Source organism: Candoia aspera, chromosome 2 (genome assembly GCF_035149785.1).
Source record: "Candoia aspera isolate rCanAsp1 chromosome 2, rCanAsp1.hap2, whole genome shotgun sequence".
Lineage (NCBI taxonomy): Eukaryota > Metazoa > Chordata > Lepidosauria > Squamata > Boidae > Candoia > Candoia aspera.
The window spans coordinates 10,757,999-10,785,024 of record NC_086154.1 but is presented as its reverse complement, the minus strand read 5'-3'; the positions used below and the strand labels follow the sequence as shown (position 1 = coordinate 10,785,024).

Genomic DNA, 27,026 nt, shown 5'->3' with positions numbered 1-27,026 from the left:
GGAGAGACTTAGGGGTTTTTATTCCTTCAAATCTATATTTTGCAGCGGTAGAGTGGCAAAGTTATGAGCCAGCTTCCACATTCACCAGAAATCCTGAGGGGGGAGTCCCTCTCCCAAAGCTTGTATTCGCGACCCTATAAGCAGCAGGGAGCATCAGTGCAGAGCGGATTGGTGACCAGACAGAGGTGCCAATGGGGGCAGAGAGGAAGATAACCTATGGCTGTTGAAACCTCCCTCAGTGCTAAATGCGTTGCTGCCACTCAAACCGACATTAATACTGCGCCTTGTGGCCTCCTCTTGACTTTTGCGATCCCTCCCCACCTGAAATCTCTGCAAATTAGTGCAATTAATGATAGAGAAAATGTTCCCATGCGAGGTTTTTTTCCCCTCGTCGCTGATCCTGGTTGGGAAAGGGGGGCTTTATTTTATTTATTCAATATGTCCCCATCAGAGGGCTCTGGGTGGTTTACAATGATCAATTAAAACAACAGCCATACAATAAAATAAAATATACAAATATAAAATTATTCTAATCAATAAATATAAATGGGAGTAAAAAGTAAAAAAGTCCAAGTGGCAGGAGAATCTATAACGGTGCATATGTGGGAGGAGTGGTCTGTATACATACAAACACGTGCACACAGAGAGAATCACAGAAACACACGAAGTTGGCATTTTCCAGCGGAGTTGTTCACCCGATTCTCCCCCGCGGAGGAAACCAGGCAGCCCCGCTCGCTCCTGCCTCTCCTCCCGCCTGTCCTCCGCTCACCTTCCGGCGGCGGCTGCTCCGACCAACCCCGGGAAGACCACAGAGCGCTCCTCTGCGCCGCTCTCCCCCTAGGGGGGGGCCGGAAGAGGAAGCGCCTCTGCCCTCCTTCTCTCCTCCGGCATCCTCTCTAGCAATCCTATGCTCCATTGTTTCAGCTCCCCCGCTCCCCCTCCCCTGGGATGTGGGACCTCAGCAACCACTGACCCAGCTACTGGATGGACAGCTTTCTCGGCAGGGGGGTTGCAAATTTCTTGAGCGCCATCTAGCGACATGAGGCTGAAAAACACACTCGTCAGCTCTCTTCCCTCAGGCGTTGGCGGAGGTTTTGCACTGATTCTGTGCCTTCCAGTCCTTTTCGACTCCCGTTGACCACATCGATGGATTTTCTCCCTGAAGCTCTGTCCCTACCCTGTTCTTTCGGGTCTCCCACGGGTGCACTCATCGCCACTGCAACTTGTGAGAAAGGCAGGATAGCGATGTTGTTTTTGCAAGGCCTACAATAGAACAGAACTTGCTTTTTCAGTAACTTGCCAACTGAAGCTTGCTTTCTAGTAGCTAGGCTTGCTTGTCAGTATATTGAGGATGTGGGATATGCGGTTAGGGGAAACAGGAGACTGTATCTCCATAAGGGCAGGTATAAAGGAAATAAGCTGCCTAACCGGTGCTGAAAATATGCTCAGAACCAGTTCTAGCGAACTTTGTGGTCAGACAAGACCCTGACCTACTTACTCCAAGGGGGCCAGCTGCCTTATAAGGAAAAGAATAAATAGGGGACCGGGGGAGGTAAAAAGTGAGGAATGGGACATACAAACAAAGGCGGGACTTCCTGCAAAATCAAAGGGATCTCGCATAGGCTGTGAACTCCCAAGTACCTATCCAATGGGGAGCAGGAGGAGGGATTTCACGGCCGGGAGTAGGGAATGAAACTGCGTGCTTTGTGTGAAGGGGTGTGCCTGTTTTGGCTGGGCACCCGTCCTTGCAAGAACGTTAATAAAATCTTTTTGCTGCTTCTCAAGACTTCGTCAAATTTATTCCGTGAGGGACTTTTCCCACAAACTGAACAAAAATGTCATTTGCAAGAAGCAGGAAGTAAACCAAGGGAAAGCATCCTGGGGGGAAATGATGTGCAGACAGGCAACGACAAGTCCTGGGCGGCTGGCAAGCAAGCTGGTAGGTGGGAAAGTGGCTGCTGAGGGGGAAGCGTGGCTGGGCCCGGGGGTGGCTGACGCCGGGTGCAGCAGGGTGCGCCAGCGGCTGCTACGGCACTGCCGCGCTGCGGCTCAGTGAGTGGGCATGCACTGGGGAGTCTGGCTGGGGGAGTGCTGTGTGCGCGCACGGGCGACGGAGTACGAGATCCATTGCCGGCTCCTTGAGAGAAATACTGGCATGAGTTGGAGCGACTTGCAGGAGTGCAATTGTGACTGCAGAAAACAGAAAAACTCCCACTTCTTCCGTCTTGCTCAGCTGCAGTGGCGATGAATGCACCCTTGGGAGACCCGGAAGGTTAGGGATAGATCGTCATGGAGAAAATCTATCGATGTAGTCGCCGGCAGTCGAAAAGGACTCGATGGCACAGAATCAATGAAAAAATCTCGCCAGCGCCTTAGGGTACAGATCGTACGAGTGTGTACTTTCAGCCTCATGTCGCTAGATGGCGCTCCAGGAATAAGCAACCCCCTCGCCTGGAAAGCTGTCAATCCAGTAGCGGCGTCTGTGGTTGCTGAGGGCCGACATCCAAGGGGAGGGGGAGCGGGGGAGCTGAAAGAATAGAGTACTGGCTTGCTAGAGGGGATGTCGGAGGAGAGGAGGAGGACAGAGGAACTTCCTGTTCCGGCTCCTGCCTGGGGAGAGAGTGGGGCGGAGGAGCGCTCTGTGGTCTTCCCGGGGTTGGTCGGAGGAGCAGCAGCGGCCGGAAGGTGAGCGGAGGACGGGTGGGAGGAGAGTCCGGGAGCGAGCGGGGCTGCCTCGTTTCCTCCGCGGGGGGGGGGGGGGAATCCGATGAGCATCTCCGCTGCAACATGCCAGCTGTGTGTGTTTCTGTGATTCTCTCTCTCTGCACATACGTGTATGCGTACAGTCTATCCCCAGCATTTGCAGGTATCTTTGATGATAACCCTTTGCAGTGCTCAGGATCTGTGACTGAACCAAGCCAAGAAGTGAATTTCATCATCTGCACTTGGCTCTCCCTAGTCTTCTGGGTGTCAAATGAATCATCACGAATGTTGAGGTTAATCTAGCCTTTTGGCGCTTTTGCTTTTTCATTGTCATGTATGCTTTTTTTGTTCTTGTTTTCACAGGTTGTGCAGCCGGTTTATAAACAATAATTAAACTGATACTTTTATGTGAATCTTATAGACGAAAAGGATGCCAATAAGAGCCTTCTCAACAACTGAGAATTTGGAGCGGTGTTAAAAAGGAAACCAAATCAAGGCAGCAATCAAAATTTAACAACTTCCTCCACAGAACCCCAAAACGCTTCTTCCCCAGCAGGTGACAGGCGAGGGAGAGAAAAACAGGAAGAGAGTTTTGAGCTGGAAAAAAATGAGTATGTATGTGGAACTCAAGGAAACATTACCTGAAAAGCTCAAGGGGGACAATTTCCAAATTCAGAAAGAGAGAGAAATCTGTGGGATAAGCAGAGACTGTAGATCACAGCTGATTATTCACAAGAGGATCCACGCCAGAGAAAAGCCATACAAATGCTCCGAATGTGGCAAAAGCTTTACTTGGAACAGCTCCCTGGTGATACACCAGAGGACTCACACAGGAGAGAAACCATATGAGTGTCTGGATTGTGGGAAAAGTTTCATTCGTAAATCCAACCTTGTGATACACCGGAGGATACACACAGGAGAGAAACCATATGAGTGTCCGGATTGTGGGAAAAGTTTCAGTCAGAATTCCGATCTGGTGATACACCATAGGACTCACACAGGAGAGAAACCGTATGAGTGTCCGGATTGTGGGAAAAGTTTCAGGCGGAATTTCTGCCTGGTGATACACCAGAGGACTCACACAGGAGAGAAACCATATGAGTGTCCAGATTGTGGGAAAGGGTTCAGTTTGAATTCCGGCCTGGTTACGCACCAGAGGACTCACACAGGAGAGAAACCGTATGAGTGTCCAGATTGTGGGAAAAGTTTCAGTCGGAATTCCCACCGGGTGAAACACCAGAGGACTCACACAGGAGAGAAACCATATGAGTGTTCGGATTGTGGGAAACGTTTCAGTGTGAAGTCCATGCTAGTGAAACACCAGAGGATTCACACAGGAGAGAGACCATATGCGTGTCCGGATTGTGGGAAAAGTTTCAGTGTGAAGTCCATGCTAGTGAAACACCAGAGGATTCACACAGGAGAGAAACCATATGAGTGTCCAGATTGTGGGAAAAGTTTCAGTCAGAATTCCCACCTGGGGATCCACCAGAGGACTCACACAGGAGAGAAACCGTATGAGTGTCCAGATTGTGGGAAAAGTTTCAGTCAGAATTCCGATCTGGTGATACACCATAGGACTCACACAGGAGAGAAACCGTATGAGTGTCCGGATTGTGGGAAAAGTTTCAGTCAGAATTCCGGCCTGGTGAAACACCATAGGACTCACACAGGAGAGAAACCGTATGAGTGTCCGGATTGTGGGAAAAGTTTCAGTCAGAATTCTGGCCTGGTGAAACACCAGAGGACTCACACAGGAGAGAAACCGTATGAGTGTCCGGATTGTGGGAAAAGTTTCAATGTGAAGTCCATGCTAGTCAAACACCAGAGGATTCACACAGGAGAGAAACCATATGAGTGTCCGGATTGTGGGAAAAGTTTCAGTCAGAATTCCACCCTGGTGTTACACCAGAGGACTCACACAGGAGAGAAACCGTATGAGTGTCCGGATTGTGGGAAAAGTTTCAGTCGGAATTCCAGCCTGATGATACACGAGAGGACTCACACAGGAGAGAAACCATATGAGTGTCCAGATTGTGGGAAAAGTTTCAGTTGGAAATCCAGCGTGGTGAGACACCAGAGGACTCACACAGGAGAGAAACCATATGAGTGTCCAGATTGTGGGAAAAGTTTCAGTTGGAATTCCGATCTTGTGGCACACCAGAGGACTCACAGAGGAGAGAAACCATATGAGTGTCCAGATTGTGGGAAAGGGTTCAGTCTGAATTCCGGCCTGGTTACGCACCAGAGGACTCACACAGGAGAGAAACCATATGAGTGTCCGGATTGTGGGAAAAGTTTCAGTCAGAAGTCCAGCCTGGTGATACACCACAGGACTCACACAGGAGAGAAACCGTACGAGTGTCCAGATTGTGGGAAAAGTTTCAGTCAGAATTCTGTCCTGGTGAACCACCAGAGGACTCACACAGGAGAGAAACCATATGAGTGTCTGGATTGTGGGAAAAGTTTCATTCGTAAATCCAACCTGGTGATACACCGGAGAACTCACACAGGAGAGAAACCATATGAGTGTCCAGATTGTGGGAAAAGTTTCAGTACTAGGTCTATCCTTATAGAACATGTAGGTTTACACATGGGAGAGAAACCATTCAAATGCCCAGACTGTGGACAGTGCTTCACAAACAATTCCTACTTTAGCAGACACAAGAAAATGCACATAAGGCAGAAGATGCTGAGTGTAGAGAAGGTTTGAATTTCACTTCTCATCTCCCATTGGTCATCCAGCTGAAAAGTTAAGTATGTAATTTCTGGACTGACTCTTTTTAGTTATATATGTGTCAGTATTAGACATGGGGGAGCAGAGAAAAAAAATGGAAAATGTTAGTTTGAGAAAGGTTAATTACATGAACCTGGCTATTAGCAGAAGTTTCTGGAAATGTACTTTTCCAGAAATATTGCAATTGTTGCAAAAAGGATTTTTGGAGGTGGTATTTGCATATTGATCATCATAGATCCTAGAAATGTGACATGCAGAATTTCACCCTTCTTCAACCGGGGTTTCCTCCAGATTCCGAGCCCCAGATTTTCCCAGCCAGCACACCCTTTCAGACAATATCTGGGAGTCATAGTCAGTGTTTCTGGGAGTCCCCAGTAAGTGGCTGCAGGTCCTAAAAGATATAATACAAAAAATATAGGCGCACTCAGGTTTTAGTTAGATTGTGGCTCAAATATGCTTGGAGTTGCCTGCTTATTAGCCTTTGATGGCTGGTGGGTGGGACATCGTTGTTGCATCCCCTTTGGTGGAGATGGGAGAAAAAAATTGCACAGTGGAAAATATTTTATGTCTAAAAATGCATTGTGCAAGAACCATTGATAAGTTTTGAGAAGGAAAGAAACTGGGTAGTGTCAGCACTGCTGTGACTGTGGGGCCCAGGTAAGGCAAAGCTCCTTCCCGAGACATGGGAGATGTTTCCATTTCTTTCACTCCTCTCTCAGGGCTTCTTTTTAAGTTTTCCCCAAAAATCCCTACAAGTAAAGAGAGGAAAATTATTTGGAGCAGCAAAGTGGCATTTACCTATGCAGATGAATGATTTTAATTTTGCTGAGTCCGGAAGACTCCAGAGTATTCCTGGTTTCTTCATTTCAGGAACCAATTCAGAGATCAGGTTATAATCCTTTCTTTTTCCTAGTAGATCACTTTGCATATGATCCCTTTGCAGCAGGACACTCAACAGCCAGGACCAGGCCACGGTGTGGAGGAAGCCAGAGGCTCTTTTGGCCGGAGCCTCAAACTCCGAGGGGCTTCAAATGTAAACCTCTGCAGGGTTGTTAAACTTTAAGATATACAAATTACGTTTAATTCTCTTTTCCTTCCTCCTTTTCCCACCTTTTTTGGTGCCGTATTTTTGTGCACACCTGTTATAACGTCCTATTTTATTATGTGTAGGAGCTGAAAATGCTTGAAATGGTTCAAAACCCTCTGGATCTTTGAGGGGGCCGTGCGATAATGCAAAATCTTTCATTCTTAAAGAGAATTTAGGATCCACCCCAGTGAGGACAAAGTATACTTAGTGGCCACAGAATACTGATGTCTTCGGGGAATAAAATGGGACAATAGGACAGAGGGAATGGAATGACTTGGAAGAGGCCATGGCTGCCTGGGTTTATGGCAGATCGTCTGTTTCTTTTGATTACCATCCTGCAAAGACTGCATATTTTTTCTTTTGGGAGATGTCTCATGCGTACACCCAAACCCCCAGAAGGCAAAAAGTGGGGCAGTGGGTATGAGTCTGAGGATAACGTTAACAATAATTTATCTCATGCTTAAGAATTAAGCGTGGAACAGAAAGAAAGGAATATTAATTGAATTTGAATATGCAAAGATACAAAGTAGACCCGTTAAAACTGAAACTGGCAATAGTGCAATACCCAGCAAGTAACCCCTTTAGAATAAAAAGAGTAGATAAATTAGACCCCACAAAACCTAACAATACATTACTGTTAAAGTCAAAGCCAGAGGAGCTGGTCCCCAGAGACAGGCCAGAAGACGCAAGTCCCCAATCAGAGGAACACTCCATTTCCCCAGCATAAAAGTGTCAAGCTGGGATCTAAAGACAAGAAAGATCTGTCATCTGAAGAGTAGGGCGGACCTACTAAATCCCAAAAGGCTGCAGCCTTGAAGTTGCTGTCAGAGCAGCAGGAATAGCCGAATGCGTAGATTTTGTGGGACATCTCTGGTATACGAAGAGCCTGTCTGGTGGTGTGGTTCAGGCCCCAGGCTAGAAACCAGGAGAGACTTAGGGGTTTTTATTCCTTCAAATCTATATTTTGCAGCGGTAGAGTGGCAAAGTTATGAGCCAGCTTCCACATTCACCAGAAATCCTGAGGGGGGAGTCCCTCTCCCAAAGCTTGTATTCGCGACCCTATAAGCAGCAGGGAGCATCACTGCAGAGCAGATTGGTGACCAGAGAGAGGTGCCAATGCGGGCAGAGAGGAAGATAACCTATGGCTGTTGAAACCTCCCTCAGCGCTAAATGCGTTGCTGCCGCTCAAACCGACATTAATACTGCGCCTTGTGGCCTCCTCTTGACTTTTGCGATCCCTCCCCACCCGAAATCTCTGCAAATTAGTGCAATTAATGATAGAGAAAGTGTTCCCATGCGAGGTTTTTTTCCCCTCATTGCTGATCCTGGTTGGGAAAGGGAGGCTTTATTTTATTTATTCAATATGTCCCCATCAGAGGGCTCTGGGTGGTTTACAATGATCAATTAAAACAACAGCCATACAATAAAATAAAATATACAAATATAAAATTATTCTAATCAATAAATATAAATGGGAGTAAAAAGTAAAAAAGTCCAAGTGGCAGGAGAATCTATAACGGTGCATATGTGGGAGGAGTGGTCTGTATACATACAAACACGTGCACACAGAGAGAATCACAGAAACACACGAAGTTGGCATTTTCCAGCGGAGTTGTTCACCCGATTCTCCCCCGCGGAGGAAACCAGGCAGCCCCGCTCGCTCCTGCCTCTCCTCCCGCCTGTCCTCCGCTCACCTTCCGGCGGCGGCTGCTCCGGCCAACCCCGGGAAGACCACAGAGCGCTCCTCTGCGCCGCTCTCCCCCTAGGGGGGGGCCGGAAGAGGAAGCGCCTCTGCCCTCCTTCTCTCCTCCGGCATCCTCTCTAGCAATCCTATGCTCCATTGTTTCAGCTCCCCCGCTCCCCCTCCCCTGGGATGTGGGACCTCAGCAACCACTGACCCAGCTACTGGATGGACAGCTTTCTCGGCAGGGGGGTTGCTAATTTCTTGAGCGCCATCTAGCGACATGAGGCTGAAAAACACACTCGTCAGCTCTCTTCCCTCAGGCGTTGGCGGAGGTTTTGCACTGATTCTGTGCCTTCCAGTCCTTTTCGACTCCCGTTGACCACATCGATGGATTTTCTCCCTGAAGCTCTGTCCCTACCCTGTTCTTTCGGGTCTCCCACGGGTGCACTCATCGCCACTGCAACTTGTGAGAAAGGCAGGATAGCGATGTTGTTTTTGCAAGGCCTACAATAGAACAGAACTTGCTTTTTCAGTAACTTGCCAACTGAAGCTTGCTTTCTAGTAGCTAGGCTTGCTTGTCAGTATATTGAGGATGTGGGATATGCGGTTAGGGGAAACAGGAGACTGTATCTCCATAAGGGCAGGTATAAAGGAAATAAGCTGCCTAACCGGTGCTGAAAATATGCTCAGAACCAGTTCTAGCGAACTTTGTGGTCAGACAAGACCCTGACCTACTTACTCCAAGGGGGCCAGCTGCCTTATAAGGAAAAGAATAAATAGGGGACCGGGGGAGGTAAAAAGTGAGGAATGGGACATACAAACAAAGGCGGGACTTCCTGCAAAATCAAAGGGATCTCGCATAGGCTGTGAACTCCCAAGTACCTATCCAATGGGGAGCAGGAGGAGGGATTTCACGGCCGGGAGTAGGGAATGAAACTGCGTGCTTTGTGTGAAGGGGTGTGCCTGTTTTGGCTGGGCACCCGTCCTTGCAAGAACGTTAATAAAATCTTTTTGCTGCTTCTCAAGACTTCGTCAAATTTATTCCGTGAGGGACTTTTCCCACAAACTGAACAAAAATGTCATTTGCAAGAAGCAGGAAGTAAACCAAGGGAAAGCATCCTGGGGGGAAATGATGTGCAGACAGGCAACGACAAGTCCTGGGCGGCTGGCAAGCAAGCTGGTAGGTGGGAAAGTGGCTGCTGAGGGGGAAGCGTGGCTGGGCCCGGGGGTGGCTGACGCCGGGTGCAGCAGGGTGCGCCAGCGGCTGCTACGGCACTGCCGCGCTGCGGCTCAGTGAGTGGGCATGCACTGTGGACTCTGGCTGGGGGAGTGCTGTGTGCGCGCACGGGCGACGGAGTATGAGATCCATTGCCGGCTCCTTGAGAGAAATACTGGCATGAGTTGGAGCAACTTGCAGGAGTGCAATTGTGACTGCAGAAAACAGAAAAACTCCCACTTCTTGCGTCTTGCTCAGTTGCAGTGGCGATGAGTGCACCCTTGGGAGACCCGGAAGGTTAGGGATAGATCGTCATGGAGAAAATCTATCGATGTGGTCGCCGGCAGTCGAAAAGGACTCGATGGCACAGAATCAATGAAAAAATCTCGCCAGCGCCTTAGGGTACAGATCGTACGAGTGTGTACTTTCAGCCTCATGTCGCTAGATGGCGCTCCAGGAAGAAGCAACCCCCTCGCCTGGAAAGCTGTCAATCCAGTAGCGGCGTCTGTGGTTGCTGAGGGCCGACATCCAAGGGGAGGGGGAGCGGGGGAGCTGAAAGAATAGAGTACTGGCTTGCTAGAGGGGATGTCGGAGGAGAGGAGGAGGACAGAGGAACTTCCTGTTCCGGCTCCTGCCTGGGGAGAGAGTGGGGCGGAGGAGCGCTCTGTGGTCTTCCCGGGGTTGGTCGGAGGAGCAGCAGCGGCCGGAAGGTGAGCGGAGGACGGGTGGGAGGAGAGTCCGGGAGCGAGCGGGGCTGCCTCGTTTCCTCCGCGGGGGGGGGGGGGGAATCCGATGAGCATCTCCGCTGCAACATGCCAGCTGTGTGTGTTTCTGTGATTCTCTCTCTCTGCACATACGTGTATGCGTACAGTCTATCCCCAGCATTTGCAGGTATCTTTGATGATAACCCTTTGCAGTGCTCAGGATCTGTGACTGAACCAAGCCAAGAAGTGAATTTCATCATCTGCACTTGGCTCTCCCTAGTCTTCTGGGTGTCAAATGAATCATCACGAATGTTGAGGTTAATCTAGCCTTTTGGCACTTTTGCTTTTTCATTGTCATGTATGCTTTTTTTGTTCTTGTTTTCACAGGTTGTGCAGCCGGTTTATAAACAATAATTAAACTGATACTTTCATGTGAATCTTATAGACGAAAAGGATGCCAATAAGAGCCTTCTCAACAACTGAGAATTTGGAGCGGTGTTAAAAAGGAAACCAAATCACAGCAGCAATCAAAATTTTTCCACTTCCTCCACAGAACCTCAAAACGCTTCTTCCCCAGCAGGTGACAGGCGAGGGAGAGAAAAAGAGGAAGAGAGTTTTGAGCTGGAAAAAAATGAGTATGTATGTGGAACTCAAGGAAACATTACCTGAAAGGCTCAAGGGGGACAATTTCCAAATTCAGAAAAAGAGGGAAATCTGTGGGAGAAGCAGAGACTGTAGATCACGGCTGATTATTCACAAGAGGATCCACGCCAGAGAAAAGCCATACAAATGTTCCGAATGCGGCAAAAGCTTTACTTGGAACAGCTCCCTGGTGATACACCAGAGGACTCACACAGGAGAGAAACCGTATGAGTGTCCAGATTGTGGGAAAAGTTTCAGTCAGAATTCCCACCTGGTGATACACCAGAGGACTCACACAGGAGAGAAACCGTATGAGTGTCCAGATTGTGGGAAAAGTTTCAGTCAGAATTCCGATCTGGTGATACACCATAGGACTCACACAGGAGAGAAACCATATGAGTGTCTGGATTGTGGGAAAAGTTTCATTCGTAAATCCAATCTGGTGATACACCGGAGGACACACACAGGAGAGAAACCATATGAGTGTCCGGATTGTGGGAAAAGTTTCAGTCAGAATTCCGATCTGGTGATACACCATAGGACTCACACAGGAGAGAAACCATATGAGTGTCCGGATTGTGGGAAAAGTTTCAGGCAGAATTTCTGCCTGGTGATACACCAGAGGACTCACACAGGAGAGAAACCATATGAGTGTCCAGATTGTGGGAAAGGGTTCAGTCTGAATTCCGGCCTGGTTACGCACCAGAGGACTCACACAGGAGAGAAACCCTACGAATGTCCAGATTGTGGGAAAAGTTTCAGTCGGAAGTCCAACATGGTGATACACCAGAGGACTCACACAGGAGAGAAACCGTATGAGTGTCCAGATTGTGGGAAAAGTTTCAGTCAGAATTCCCACCTGCTGAAACACCACAGGACTCACACGGGGGAGAAACCGTATGAGTGTCTGGATTGTGGGGAATGTTTCATTTCAAATTCCAGACTGGTGAAACACCAGAGGACTCACACAGGAGAGAAACCGTATGAGTGTCTGGATTGTGGGAAAAGTTTCAGGCAGAATTTCGGCCTGGTGATACACCAGAGGACTCACACAGGAGAGAAACTATATGAGTGTCCAGATTGTGGGAAAGGGTTCAGTCTGAATTCCGGCCTGATTACGCACCAGAGGACTCACACAGGAGAGAAACCATACGAATGTCCGGATTGTGGGAAAAGTTTCAGTACTAGGTCTATCCTTATAAATCATGTAGGTTTACACACAGGGGAGAAACCATTCAAATGCCCAGACTGCGGACAGTGCTTTAGTCAAAGTGCCTCCTTTAGCAGACACAAGAAAATGCACATGAGGCAGAAGGTGCTGAGTGTAGTGAAGGCTTGAATTTAACTTCTCATCTCCCATTGGACATCCATCTGAAAAGTTAAGTATTTAATTTCTGGCCTTATTCTTTTTAGTTAAACGTGTTTCAGTATTAGAGGTGAGGGAGGAGAGAAAATCATGGAAAATGTTAGTTTGAGAAAGGCTAACTACAGTTTCTGGCTATCAGCAGAAGTTCCCAGTAATCTGCTGCAGGTCCTGAATATAAATGAAAAAAGGATAGAAGCACTCAGATTTTATGGGAGAAGATATTATGGAAGTTTATGGCAGTGACAAAAGCCCTGTAAAGTTTCAGATGGAAAGGCTGTTCTGCCTTGCAGTTGAACATGATGGGTGAGAGCTGCTGGAGTATTGAGGTTAGGAGAATAGGCGTTGTGGTTTTTAAGTGTAGGATGTTCAGGTTTAGGAACAGCCCCTGCTGTGCCCTTGTTTGTGTTGGAGTTTGTGCAGAGCGCTGTAAAGCGTTTGGCCCGAGAGATCAGAAGGAAGACGCCAGGCATTTCAGCAAAAGTAATTGTATTTAAGCAAAGCATAAACACAAACAGTTTCCTCATCCAGAGTCCTGGAAGGGCTCAAAAAGCTTCTTAAATACAATAGAGCATATTTACAAATACACACACACATCCAAATATGCTGAGCAGGAAAGAGAGGCTGCAAACCAGGAGAAGAGCAAGGGCTGGCTCTGGCAGAGCTTGCTTATTTAAATGCAAAATTAAGCAAGGAACTGGTTTCAAGTGATGGCTGTCCACATAAGGTCATTCTTTTCCACACCCCAATCTGGGAACAATTAAGCCTGACCTATTCACCCTGCCAACACTTAAGAAAACGATTTGTTACCATGGATATCTGGCATTTCTCTGGCAGAAAACAAATACCGACACTCCCCTTTTTTATGCTAAGGAATGAGCTGCAGACTAATTCTAGTAATTCCCTGTGTCTTGGTGCAGCAGGAGGCTTCATTAAAACATCAGCAATCATGTCTCTTGATTCACAATATTTTTACATGATTTCACCTTTGATTATCAGATCTTTAATATATTGGTACCTGATATCTATATATTTTGTTCTATTCCTGCAGCCTTCAGATTTTGAAACTTCCTGGGTGGAAGCAAGAGGCTCTTTTGGCCTTAGGCTCAAGCTCCAAGTGTCTTCAAATTTAAAGATCTGCAAAGTTGTTAAACTTTAAAAGATTCAAATTATATTTAATTCTCCTTCCTCTCTCTTGCTCTTTTTTGGTGCCTTTTTTTTGTGCACACCTGTTATGACGTCCCATTTTGTTATGGGCAGGAGCTGCAAACGCTTGCTTCCCTAAGGATTTATTTTGCAAAGTTGCCATTTGGGGGGCATCGCCCACTCTAGGGCTCCATCCTCTTGGATATGGATGGTGTCCGTGCATTTATACAAAGATCCATCCTGCAGTCGGGACTTTTCTCTTAGAAGATACAGATATAGAAGCCCTGCTCAGGACCACCAGTCTTGCTCTCATCCCATTCTTGAATTTCTCCCCATATTTCATTGTTGGTTCTGCAGTGTTAACTGAAGATGTATGAATTCTATTCAAAATATACTCTTGATTTTATGATGTGTTCCCTTCTTGTGATTAAACAAACAAAAAGCTTCTTTAGTGGGCTTTTTTCTATTTCTTTCTAAAGGAGCCATTCCACTTTTTCCTACCTTTTTATGGTTTTTATTCCTTTAAATCTATATTTTACAGCAGTAGAGTGGCAAAGTTATGAGCCAGCTTCCACACTCCCCAGAAATCCTGAGGGAAGAAGGCCTCTCCCAGAGCTTGTATTCGTGACCTTATAAGCAGCAGGGAGCCTTAATGCAGAGCAGATTGGTGACCAGACAGAGGTGCCAGTGGGGGCAGAGAGGAAGATAACCTATGGCTGTTTGAAACCTCTCTCAGCACTAAATACCTTGCTGCCAACCAAACCGGATGTTAATACTGTACCTTGTGTTCTCCTCCTGACTTTTGCGATCCCTCCCCATCTGAAATCTCTGCAAATTAGTGCAACTAACGATAGAGAAAATGTTCCCATGTGAGGTTTTTCCCTTATTGCTGATCCCGGTTGGGAAAGGGTGTTGCATGGAATTCCCTCCGCTCGATTGGAGATGTGACATGGAACATTGTGGTGGAGTCCTACGGTCCCCGGGCCGAATGTCATTTCACCTTTGGGGCCACTGGATTCTACCGGTGGAAAAGGGGCATCAGCTTGTTTTTAGGGTGCAGCCCCATTTTAAAGATGGAAACCCTGAAAATGGGAGAAGGAAGCCAGGAGAGCGACCGTCCTACGCGGAAGAAGGGACTCTCGGCATGTTCTGGGGAGAACCGAGTTAGTCTGTGGCAGCCCCAGAGCCGAAGGCATCGGAGAGCAGCTTTTCAGACTGAGCCAGGCGTTTGAATGCAACTGGTGGGACAGGGAAGGTGCTACAGACTGTCCTAACAGTCAGGAACCACGCTGAGACGAGGAGTAGGTCTCTAGTGTTTATTACTGCTACATAAGACAGAATCCTAACAAACTGACGAAGCGTGGGAAAACCCAGACAGATAAACCCCAAAAGTTAAGGCGGGTCTGATCTGTGTCTCTTTGAATGGCTGCTTAATTCCTCAGTACTACGCATGCGTTTTCCCCCCTGGATAGAGGCCCCCTCCTGCTCGCCATCAGTACTCATGACACAGACTCCTCCTGACACACTGTCTGGGGTTAGAGGTTGAGCATATCCCAGGATCGCCAGCCAAAAATGCCAGGGGTGGAGGATGGTGGTGGTTGTAGTCCGAGGGCACCTGCAGGACTGTCTCGCCCATCTCCCATAGAGATGAATTATTAATTGGCAGCTATAAAAGCAGATTAGTGCATGCAACTTTCTTTTTCACTCTCAATCTCAATTTCTTTTGATCCTTTGGCTTTCTTGGGGGTGGTGATGGGGATGCTCCCGTCCTGCCGGACTTTGTCATTGCTCAGCCCCATCGCCCCCCCTCCCGCCCATCTTAAGTGAAGGGGTTAAACACAGAGAGCTTCTCCTTTCGGCCTGGAGAGGAGAGAGAGATGCGCAGGGGGAGGGAGGGAGGAAAAGGAAAAAAGAGGGTCGAACCCCTTTCCTGCCCCACCCCCTGCCCTTCCTGGTCTCCAGCCCCTGGTGCATGCCTGTGCTGCAGAATCCACACAAACACACAGCCCTTGAGAAGGGGTACGGAAGTGCCAGGTGGGCATCTATCTTGCCGGAGGGCAATTGAATCCTGAGGGGGGGCACAATCAGGAGGAGGAGGGGGAATCCACAGGACAGTTTCAGGAGGGATGTCTCAGAACTGGAGAAGGACTTTCAGTATGCGGTCCCCGTTGCCGTTAAGCGAGGACCCCCTCACAACTTCCTGCCAACTACCAACAAGTAAAGTCACCAGGTACACTGGCAGGTAGTTGCAAGTCCTGGGCGGCTGGCAAGCAAGCTGGTAGGTGGGAAAGTGGCTGCTGAGGGGGAAGCGTGGCTGTGCCCGGGGTTGGCCGATGCCAGGTGCAAGAGGGTGCGCCAGTGGCTGCTATTGCACTGCTGCACTGTGGCTCATTGGGTGGGCATGCACTATTGAGTCTGGGCAGGGAAGTGTGGGTGTGCAAGGGCTACGGAGTACAAGATCCATAGCCAGCTCCTTGGAAGAAAAAGCTAAAACCGGCATGAGTTGGAGCGACTTGCAGGAGTGCAATTGTGACTGTAGAAAACAGAAAAACTCCCATTTCTTGCATCTTGCTGTTGCAGTGGCAATGAGTGCACTCTTGGGAGACCCGGAAGGTTAGAGATAGATAGATGTAAAGATCGATCAAGAAAATCTATCGATGTAGTTGCCGGGAGTTGAAAAGGACTTGATGGCACAGAATCAATGAAAAAATCTTGCCAGTGCCTTAGGGTACATATCTTGTCTGGATTGTGGGAAAAGTTTCAGTAAGAAATCCCAAGTGCTGATACACCAGAGGACTCACACAGGAGAGAAACCGTATGACTGTCCGGATTGTGGGAAAAGTTTCAGTACTAGGTCTATCCTTATAAATCATGTAGGTTTACACACAGGGGAGAAACCATTCAAATGCCCAGACTGCGGACAGTGCTTTAGTCGAAGTGCCTCCCTTAGCAGACACAAGAAAATCCACATGAGGAAGAAGGTGTTGAATATAGTGAAGGCTTGAATTTAACTTCTCATCTCCGATTGCACATACATCTGAAAAGTTAAGTATTGAATTTCTGGCCTGATTCTTTTTAATAAAACATATCTCAGTATTAGAGATGAGGGAGGTCAGAATAAAATGAAAAATCTTAATTTAAGAAAGGCCAACTACACATACCTGGCTATCAGCAGAACTTCCCAGTAATCTGCTGCAGGTCCTAAATATAAATGAAAAAAGGATAGAAGCACTCAGATTTTATGAGAGAATATATTTGTGACGTTGGTGAAATGACAAAAGCCCTGTAAAGTTTCAGATGGAAAGGTTGTTCTGTCTTGCAGTTGCGCATGATGGAAAAGAGCTGCAGGAATATTGAGTTGAGGAGAAAAGGCATTGTGGGTTTGAGTATAGGACCTTCAGGTTTAGGAACAGTCCCTGCTGTGACCTTGTTCTCTTGGAGGTGCCTGCTTGTTAGCCTTCGTTGGCTGGTGTGAAAGCAGCGCCAAGAGGCTGATCCTTTTGTTACATCCCCTTTGGTTGTGGAGTTGTGAGGGAAAAAATGCACAGTGGAGGATCTTTCATTTCTAGAAATGCATTGTGTAAGAACCATTCATGGCTTTTGGGAGGGAAAAATGGGTAGTGTCAGCGTCCTGTGAACGTGAGGCCAAGGTAAGGCAAAACTCCCTTCCCAAGACATGGGAGAAGTTTCCATTTCTTTCACTCCTCTGTCAGGGCTTCTTTTTAAGTTTTCCCCAAAAATCCCTACGAATAAGAGAGGAGAATTATTTGGAGCCGCTAAATGGCATTTTAGCTATGCAGTTGAACAATCCTGATTTTGCCGAGTTCAGAAGACACCAAAGAATTCAGGACTTGTTCATTTTAAGTACCCAATTCAGAGATCAGGTTATAATCCTTTTTTTCCCTAGTAGATCACTTTGCATATGATCCCTTTGCAGAAGGGCACACAACAACCAGGACCAGGCCAGGGGTGGGGATAAAGCAAGAGGCTCTTTTGGCCTTAGGCACAAGCTCCGAGTGGGTTCAGATGTAAACCTCTACAAAGTTGTTAAACTTTAATAAAATATTCAAATTACATTTAATTCTCAAGCTGGCTTTTCTAGTTACTAAAAATCAAACCAAATTAAACAAGACACAACATACAAGCCAGAGGAACTGGCCTCCGGAGCCAGCCCAGAAGACACAAGTCCCCAGTCAGAGGAACACTCCATTTCCTCAGAATAAAAGTGTCAAGCTCAGATTTAAAGACAAAAAAGATCTGTTAATTGAAGGGTAAGAGGGAGCTTATTTATTTATTTGTTTATCAAATTTGTCACCGCCCATCTCCTCCAAGCGGGGGGACTCTGGGTGGTTTACAATATAAAACAATAAATATATAATAAGATTTTCATATAAAACACACTATAAAACAATTGCAAAGATGTCGGACTAGATGTTGAAAGGCTGCAGCCTTGAATTTGCTGTTGGAGTAGCAGGAAAGGGTAGATTTTGTGGGGAGTATCCGGTGTAAGAAGATCCAGTCTGGTGCAGTGGTTCAGGCCCCAGGCTAGAAACCGGGAGACGCTCTAGTCCTGCCTTAAGCACAAAGCCAACTGGGTGACCTTGGGCCAGTCCCTCTCTCTCAGCCCTAGGAAGCAGGCAATGGCAAACCACTTCCAAAAAGCCTTGCCAACAAAACTGCAGGGACTGGCAGAGCTAGAAAGTTGTGAGCAAGTGTTCACATTCACCAGAAATCTTGCGGGCAGGGTGCTTCTCCCAAAGCTTTAATCAGGACACTCCAAACCAGCCTTTCTCAACCTTTTGACCCCAGTAATTCCTTGAAAAATGCACTTCTCCCTCTGATTCCTTCAATATATCCCTCCCTGCAATGTAGTGTTCACCTGTTATCAACAGTCTCCCCTATCTTGCGTCAAAAATTAAGAATGGATTCAACTAAATAAACAGTCCTTTAGTTCACTGCCAGAGGGCTCAGAAAGAGTTGTTTTTGTTTGGTCTCTGCTCATCACTGCAAGAGTGTTGCCAGAAATAATTTTTTAAATAAATCACTCCATTCCCCATTGATTTTGCTTGCCAGAAGTTGGCCTGGGAGGTTGAAAGTGGCGATCACATGACCATGGTACAGTGTGAAGGTCATAAATGCGAACTGGTTGCCAAGCACCCAAATCGTGATCATGGAACCACAGGGACACTGTGACAGTCGTAAGTGTGAGGACCGATCATAAGTTGGTTTTTCAGCACCGTTGAAGTCTGAAGCGACACAAAACGAACAGTTCTTAAGTGAGGACTTCCTGTAGTTATTTTATCCCATTATTTTAAATACACATTTGGTCATGTTTGAGGGTCCAGTTTGGTGATTTTTGAAGGGGAGGTGTTAATTTAAATCTTCTGAGGCATTTCTCTGCACCAGTACATCAACGGACCAAAATGTCCTGTTCCAACCAGAAACGCTTCCACAATGATCAAAGTTAATTGAATTTTATTAATAACAATGAATCTGAGGCAAATTACCTCACAAGTGTTCCACTAAATAGTACTGACTTTAAGGTAGACCAAGCATTTAGCGCTGAGGGAGGTTTCAACAGCCATAGGTTATCTTCCTCTCTGCCCCCATTGGCACCTCTCTCTGGTCACCAATCCGCTCTGCACTGATGCTCCCTGCTGCTTATAGGGTCGCGAATACAAGCTTTGGGAGAGGGACTCCCCCCTCAGGATTTCTGGTGAATGTGGAAGCTGGCTCATAACTTTGCCACTCTACCGCTGCAAAATATAGATTTGAAGGAATAAAAACCCCTAAGTCTCTCCTGGTTTCTAGCCTGGGGCCTGAACCACACCACCAGACAGGCTCTTCGTATACCAGAGATGTCCCACAAAATCTACGCATTCGGCTATTCCTGCTGCTCTGACAGCAACTTCAAGGCTGCAGCCTTTTGGGATTTAGTAGGTCCGCCCTACTCTTCAGATGACAGATCTTTCTTGTCTTTAGATCCGAGCTTGACACTTTTATGCTGGGGAAATGGAGTGTTCCTCTGATTGGGGACTTGCGTCTTCTGGCCTGTCTCTGGGTACCAGCTCCTCTGGCTTTGACTTTAACAGTAATGTATTGTTAGGTTTTGTGGGGTCTAATTTATCTACTCTTTTTATTCTAAAGGGGTTACTTGCTGGGTATTGCACTATTGCCAGTTTCAGTTTTAACGGGTCTACTTTGTATCTTTGCATATTCAAATTCAATTAATATTCCTTTCTTTCTGTTCCACGCTTAATTCTTAAGCATGAGATAAATTATTGTTAACGTTATCCTCAGACTCATACCCACTGCCCCACTTTTTGCCTTCTGGGGGTTTGGGTGTACGCATGAGACATCTCCCAAAAGAAAAAATATGCAGTCTTTGCAGGATGGTAATCAAAAGAAACAGACGATCTGCCATAAATCCAGGCAGCCATGGCCTCTTCCAAGTCATTCCATTCCCTCTGTCCTATTGTCCCATTTTATTCCCCGAAGACATCAGTATTCTGTGGCCACTAAGTATACTTTGTCCTCACTGGGGTGGATCCTAAATTCTGTTTAAGAATGAAAGATTTTGCATTATCGCACGGCCCCCTCAAAGATCCAGAGGGTTTTGAACCATTTCAAGCATTTTCAGCTCCTACACATAATAAAATAGGACGTTATAACAGGTGTGCACAAAAATACGGCACCAAAAAAGGTGGGAAAAGGAGGAAGGAAAAGAGAATTAAACGTAATTTGTATATCTTAAAGTTTAACAACTCTGCAGAGGTTTACATTTGAAGCCCCTCGGAGTTTGAGGCTCCGGCCAAAAGAGCCTCTGGCTTCCTCCACACCGCGGCCTGGTCCTGGCTGTTGAGTGTCCTTCTTGCAAAGGGATCATATGCAAAGTGATCCACTAGGAAAAAGAAAGGATTATAACCTGATCTCTGAATTGGTTCCTGAAATGAAGAAACCAGGAATACTCTGGAGTCTTCCGGACTCAGCAAAATTAAAATCATTCATCTGCATAGGTAAATGCCACTTTGCTGCTCCAAATAATTTTCCTCTCTTTACTTGTAGGGATTTTTGGGGAAAACTTAAAAAGAAGCCCTGAGAGAGGAGTGAAAGAAATGGAAACATCTCCCATGTCTCGGGAAGGAGCTTTGCCTTACCTGGGCCCCACAGTCACAGCAGTGCTGACACTACCCAGTTTCTTTCCTTCTCAAAACTTATCAATGGTTCTTGCACAATGCATTTTTAGACAGAAAATATTTTCCACTGTGCAATTTTTTTCTCCCATCTCCACCAAAGGGGATGCAACAATGATGTCCCACCCACCAGCCATCAAAGGCTAATAAGCAGGCAACTCCAAGTATATTTGAGCCACAATCTAACTAAAATCTGAGTGCGCCTATATTTTTTGTATTATATCTTTTAGGACCTGCAGCCACTTACTGGGGACTCCCAGAAACACTGACAATGACTCCCAGACATTTTCTGCAAAGGGTATGCTGGCTGGGAAAATCTGGGACTCCAAATCTGGAGGAAACCCCGGTTGAAGGGTGAAATTCTGCATGTCACATTTCTAGGATCTATGATGATCAATATGCAAACACCACCTCCAAAAATCCTTTTTGCAGCAATTGCAATATTTCTGCAAAAGTACATTTCCAGAAACTTCTGCTGATAGCCAGGTACATGTAGTTAACCTTTCTCAAACTAACATTTTCCATTTTTTTCTCTCCTCACTCATGTCTAATACTGATACATATTTTACTAAAAGGAGTCAGGCCAGAAATTAAATACTTAATTTTTCAGCTGGATGACCAATGGTAGATGAGAAGTGAAATTCAAACTTCTCTACACTCAGCATCTTCTGCCTCCTGTGCATTTTCTTGTGTCTGCTAAAGTAGGAATTGTTTGTGAAGCACTGTCCACAGTCTCCGCATTTGAATGGTTTCTCTCCCATGTGTAAACCTACATGCTCTATAAGGATAGACCTAGTACTGAAACTTTTCCCACAATCTGGACACTCATATGGTTTCTCTCCTGTGTGAGTCCTCCGGTGTATCGCCAGGTTGGATTTACGAATGAAACTTTTCCCACAATCCAGACACTCATATGGTTTCTCTCCTGTGTGAGTCCTCTGGTGGTTCACCCTGTCAGAATTCTGACTGAAACTTTTCCCACAATACAGACACTCATACGGCTTCTCTCCTGTGTGAGTCCTGTGGTGTATCACCAGGCTGCACTTCTGACTGAAACTTTTCCCACAATCCGGACACTCATACGGTTTCTCTCCTGTGTGAGTCCTCTGGTGCGTAACCAGGCCGGAATTCAGATTGAACCCTTTCCCACAATCCGGACACTCATATGGTTTCTCTCCTGTGTGAGTCCTCTGGTGTATCACCAGGCTGGAATTCCGACTGAAACTTTTCCCACAATCCGGACACTCATACGGTTTCTCTCCTGTGTGAGACCTCTGGTGTTTCACTAGCATGAATTTCACACTGAAACTTTTCCCACAATCTGGACACTCATATGGTTTCTCTCCTGTGTGAGTCCTATGGTGTATCACCAGGCCGGAATTCTGACTGAAACTTTTCCCACAATCCGGACACTCATACGGTTTCTCTCCTGTGTGAGTCCTATGGTGTATTACCAGGCCGAAATTCTGACTGAAACTTTTCCCACAAACTGGACACTCATACGGTTTCTCTCCTGTGTGAGTCCTCTGGTGTATCACCAGGGAGCTGTTCCAAGTAAAGCTTTTGCCACATTCGGAACATTTGTATGGCTTTTCTCTGGCGTGGATCCTCTTGTGAATAATCAGCCGTGATCTACAGTCTCTGCTTATCCCACAGATTTCTCTCTCTTTCTGAATTTGCAAATTGTCCCCCTTGAGCTTTTCAGGTAATGTTTCCTTGAGTTCCACATACATACTCATTTTTTTCCAGCTCAAAACTCTCTTCCTGTTTTTCTCTCCCTCGCCTGTCACCTGCTGGGGAAGAAGCGTTTTGAGGTTCTGTGGAGGAAGTTGTTAAATTTTGATTGTTGCCTTGATTTGGTTTCCTTTTTAATGCCGCTCCTAATTCTCAGTTGTTGAGAAAGCTCTTATTGGCATCCTTTTCGTCTGTAAGATTCACATGAAAGTATCAGTTTAATTATTGTTTATAAACCGGCTGCACAACCTGTGAAAACAAGAACAAAAAAAGCATACATGACAATGAAAAAGCAAAAGCGCCAAAAGGCTAGATTAACCTCAACATTCGTGATGATTCATTTGACACCCAGAAGACTAGGGAGAGCCAAGTGCAGATGATGAAATTCACTTCTTGGCTTGGTTCAGTCACAGATCCTGAGCACTGCAAAGGGTTATCATCAAAGATACCTGCAAATGCTGGGGATAGACTGTACGCATACACGTATGTGCAGAGAGAGAGAATCACAGAAACACACACAGCTGGCATGTTGCAGCGGAGATGCTCATCGGATTCCCCCCCCCCCGCGGAGGAAACGAGGCAGCCCCGCTCGCTCCCGGACTCTCCTCCCACCCGTCCTCCGCTCACCTTCCGGCCGCTGCTGCTCCTCCGACCAACCCCGGGAAGACCAGAGAGCGCTCCTCCGCGCCGCGCCGCTCTCCTCCCAGGCAGGAGCCGGAACAGGAAGTTCCTCTGTCCTCCTCCTCTCCTCCGACATCCCCTCTAGCAAGCCAGTACTCTATTCTTTCAGCTCCCCCGCTCCCCCTCCCCTTGGATGTCGGCCCTCAGCAACCACAGACGCCGCTACTGGATTGACAGCTTTCCAGGCGAGGGGGTTGCTTCTTCCTGGAGCGCCATCTAGCGACATGAGGCTGAAAGTACACACTCGTACGATCTGTACCCTAAGGCGCTGGCGAGATTTTTCATTGATTCTGTGCCATCGAGTCCTTTTCGACTGCCGGCGACTACATCGATAGATTTTCTCCATGACGATCTATCCCTAACCTTCCGGGTCTCCCAAGGGTGCACTCATCGCCACTGCAACTGAGCAAGACGCAAGAAGTGGGAGTTTTTCTGTTTTCTGCAGTCACAATTGCACTCCTGCAAGTCGCTCCAACTCATGCCAGTATTTCTCTCAAGGAGCCGGCAATGGATCTGTACTCCATCGCCCGTGCGCACACACAGCACTCCCCCAGCCAGAGTCCACAGTGCATGCCCACTCACTGAGCCGCAGCGCGGCAGTGCCGTAGCAGCCGCTGGCGCACCCTGCTGCACCCGGCGTCAGCCACCCCCGGGCCCAGCCACGCTTCCCCCTCAGCAGCCACTTTCCCACCTACCAGCTTGCTTGCCAGCCGCCCAGGACTTGCGACTTCCTGCCAGTGTGCCCAGTGACTTTACTTGTTGGAAGTCAGCAGGAAGTTGGGAGGAGGGCCTCGCCTAACAGCAACGGGGACCCACACTGAAAGTCCTCGTCCAGTTCTGAGACATCCCTCCTGAAAGTGTCCTGTCTGACTTGATAAAAGGCACCTTCATTTAATTCAACAGCTGTTTTAAACCCTGTCATTAAATGGTTTCCTCCAAAAGTTTGGAAGGAGCATTATGGTATTTTCTTGTAAGAGTTCCAAAAGCTTGCTGGGAGGGAACCCATGACTGGGATCTACTAATAGAAGGATATAACGTGTTCCAAAGCAACGGACCCAACAAAAGAGGAGGAGGACTTATATTGTATGTAAAGAATTACTACACCTGCAGAGAAATACATGGTATCAAGGATGAATGCCTTCTTGGAGACATTTGGGTAAATATTAGGGGAAAAAGAGCTGACACTGCCATAGGGGTGCACTAAAGGCCACCCAACCAAGCAGAGGAGATAGAAGAACGTTTTGCAAATCAGTTGGTGCAGGTGTCCAGGAAACACACCACTGTAGTAATGGGGGACTTTAACCACCCAATGGAAAGAGGGGCTCATAACTGGAGCAGAATACCAGCAAACAGCCCGAACCTGCAGGGACGGAGTCAGGAAGGCTCAGGCTCAAAGAGTAACTAGAAAAGTTCCTCTCAATATGTAAGCAGCAAGAGGAAAGTCAAAGACAAGGTTGGTCCTCTAGTAGGAGAAGATGGCAAGGAGGTGGCGGGAAGGAGGAAGAAGGCGGAACTGCTGGATTCCTCTTCTGCGTCTGTCTTTACGCAAAAGCAGAAAATAGTCCAACCTGTCAAAAGCAGCACAGAGGAGGGAGGCAGAAGAGGAAAGCAGGTCCAACTAGGTGAGGAACTGCCAAGAGAAGGCCCAGCTGCTCTGACCGGGTTCCAGTCTCCTGGGCCGGACGGTTTGCATCCCAGGGTGCTGAAGGAGCTGGCGGATGTAACCTCGGAACCACTGAATGAGATCCCTGAGGGCTCCTGGAGCACGGGGGAACCACCTGAGGGCTGGAAAAGAGCCGATGTGGTCCCAATCTTTAAAAAGGGGGGAAAAGTGGATCCAGGAAACTACCGACCAATCCGCTTGACGTCAATACCTGGGAAAATCCTGGAAAAGGTAAACAAGCAGCGGGTTTCTGAGAACCAGAAATGAACAAGGCGATTACCAGAAGCCAGCATGGGTTTCTTAAGAACAGGTCATGCCAAGCAAATCTTATTGCCTTCTTTGATCAAGTGACTAAATTAGTGGACCACGGAAATGCTGTGGATATAATATACTTAGATCTCAGTAAGATTCAGAAGGACCTTGACAGACGTGAGCCCTGGGCCCTATCCAAGAAGGTGAAGTTCAGTGGAGAGAAATGTAAGGTCCTACACTTAGGCAGGAAAAACCAGATGCACATCTAGCGGGTGTAAAAATGGCAGAAACCTTCTTCTCTAGTGTAAATTGTACAGCTCATGAAAGAACTAAACATACAATTGAAAAGCTCCATGTGTTGTGCTGTTCAGTGAGGTGGGCCGACCTGAACAAGGATGGGAGCCCGCAGCAGTACCTGGACAGGTAAGAGGGGCAGATCCAGGGCTGCCCGTTGGCCAAGCCCAGGACGCCTCTCAGGCCTCTATCACCAGGCCTCCAGCCGCCCTTGCCTCCTCCTAGCACGGGTCTTGCCCACGGAGGGGGCACCTCTACCCTACCTGCCCTCTGAACCAAAAATCCTCCTCTTCTGACCCTCCAGACCTTTTAGCCGCTCATCATCCCTGGCAGCAACAAGGGAACGTGGGAAACCTTCTGGAAAACACCAGGCAGCCTCCTGCTGGGTGCTGGAGGGGGGAAGTGGGGGGCTCGGAGGAGGGATTTCAAGGAGACCAGAGAGCCATCTGCAGAAGCAGCAACTTGGGAGGACAAGCAGAAAACCTCGCAAATAAGACAGGGAATCAGAAGGTGAGCGGGGGTGGGGGGGACTGCTGGGAAAAGCCCAACTCCTCCCTCCCACCCAAGGACTCCCCCCTTCCCTTCTTGCACCTGTGGATTCCCCCTCCTCCTCCTGATTGTGCCCCCCCTCAGGATTCAATTGCCCTCCGGCAAGATAGATGCCCACCTGGCACTTCCGTACCCCTTCTCAAGGGCTGTGTGTTTGTGTGGATTCTGCAGCACAGGCATGCACCAGGGGCTGGAGACCAGGAAGGGCAGTGGGTGGGGCAGGAAAGGGGTTCGACCCTCTTTTTTCCTTTTCCTCCCTCCCTCCCCCTGCGCATCTCTCTCTCCTCTCCAGGCCGAAAGGAGAAGCTCTGTGTTTAACCCCTTCACTTAAGATGGGCGGGAGGGGGGGCGATGGGGCTGAGCAATGTCAAAGTCCGGCAGGACGGGAGCATCCCCATCACCACCCCCAAGAAAGCCAAAGGATCAAAAGAAATTGAGATTGAGAGTGAAAAAGAAAGTTGCATGCACTAATCTGCTTTTATAGCTGCCAATTAATAATTCATCTCTATGGGAGATGGGCGAGACAGTCCTGCAGGTGCCCTCGGACTACAACCACCACCATCCTCCACCCCTGGCATTTTTGGCTGGCGATCCTGGGATATGCTCAACCTCTAACCCCAGACAGTGTGTCAGGAGGAGTCTGTGTCATGAGTACTGATGGCGAGCAGGAGGGGGCCTCTATCCAGGGGGGAAAACGCATGCGTAGTACTGAGGAATTAAGCAGCCATTCAAAGAGACACAGATCAGACCCGCCTTAACTTTTGGGGTTTATCTGTCTGGGTTTTCCCACGCTTCGTCAGTTTGTTAGGATTCTGTCTTATGTAGCAGTAATAAACACTAGAGACCTACTCCTCGTCTCAGCGTGATTCCTGACTGTTAGGACAGTCTGTAGCACCTTCCCTGTCCCACCAGTTGCATTCAAACGCCTGGCTCAGTCTGAAAAGCTGCTCTCCGATGCCTTCGGCTCTGGGGCTGCCACAGACTAACTCGGTTCTCCCCAGAACATGCCGAGAGTCCCTTCTTCCGCGTAGGACGGTCGCTCTCCTGGCTTCCTTCTCCCGTTTTCAGGGTTTCCATCTTTAAAATGGGGCTGCACCCTAAAAACAAGCTGATGCCCCTTTTCCACCGGTAGAATCCAGTGGCCCCAAAGGTGAAACGACATTCGGCCCGGGGACCGTAGGACTCCACCACAATGTTCCATGTCACATCTCCAATCGAGCGGAGGGAATTCCATGCAACACCCTTTCCCAACCGGGATCAGCAATAAGGGAAAAACCTCACATGGGAACATTTTCTCTATCATTAATTGCACTAATTTGCAGAGATTTCAGATGGGGAGGGATCGCAAAAGTCAGGAGGAGAACACAAGGTACAGTAT

General features: G+C 47.7%; 3 protein-coding genes across 9 annotated transcripts in view; 2 read left to right on the top strand and 1 right to left on the bottom strand.

The window, feature by feature from the left end:
• LOC134492171 (zinc finger protein 850-like) overlaps positions 1-12,227 on the top strand; it is a 73,705-nt gene extending 61,478 nt beyond the window's left edge. The window contains exons 1-3 of one of the 5 annotated variants that reach the window (XM_063296355.1): positions 3,071-5,258; positions 8,062-8,066; positions 11,036-12,227. In XM_063296355.1, coding sequence (XP_063152425.1) covers positions 3,311-5,258; positions 8,062-8,066; positions 11,036-12,112 — 3,030 coding nt within the window. In that variant the 5' untranslated portion in view covers positions 3,071-3,310 and the 3' untranslated portion in view covers positions 12,113-12,227. Of the gene's footprint in view, positions 1-3,070; positions 5,750-8,061; positions 8,067-10,862 lie in introns of those variants that run through there. The other 4 variants (XM_063296354.1, XM_063296352.1, XM_063296356.1 and 1 more) reach the window with 4 other exon arrangements.
• LOC134492100 (zinc finger protein 271-like) overlaps positions 1-27,026 on the top strand; it is a 226,221-nt gene that overhangs the window by 104,302 nt on the left and 94,893 nt on the right. The gene's annotated exons all lie outside the window — the stretch shown is intronic.
• Positions 20,582-22,915, bottom strand: LOC134492131 (zinc finger protein 239-like). The gene is made up of 2 exons (XM_063296301.1): positions 22,837-22,915; positions 20,582-22,458 (listed from the first exon to the last, which is right to left on the bottom strand). The coding sequence occupies exon 2, from the start codon at positions 22,212-22,214 to the stop codon at positions 21,066-21,068; it is 1,149 nt and encodes a 382-aa protein (XP_063152371.1). The 5' UTR covers positions 22,215-22,458; positions 22,837-22,915; the 3' UTR covers positions 20,582-21,065.

What these genes read in the sequence shown, in the direction of transcription:
- LOC134492131 (XM_063296301.1), bottom strand. Translation starts at nt 22,214, where the DNA reads ATGAGTATGTATGTGGAACTCAAGGAAACATTACCTGAAAAGCTCAAG.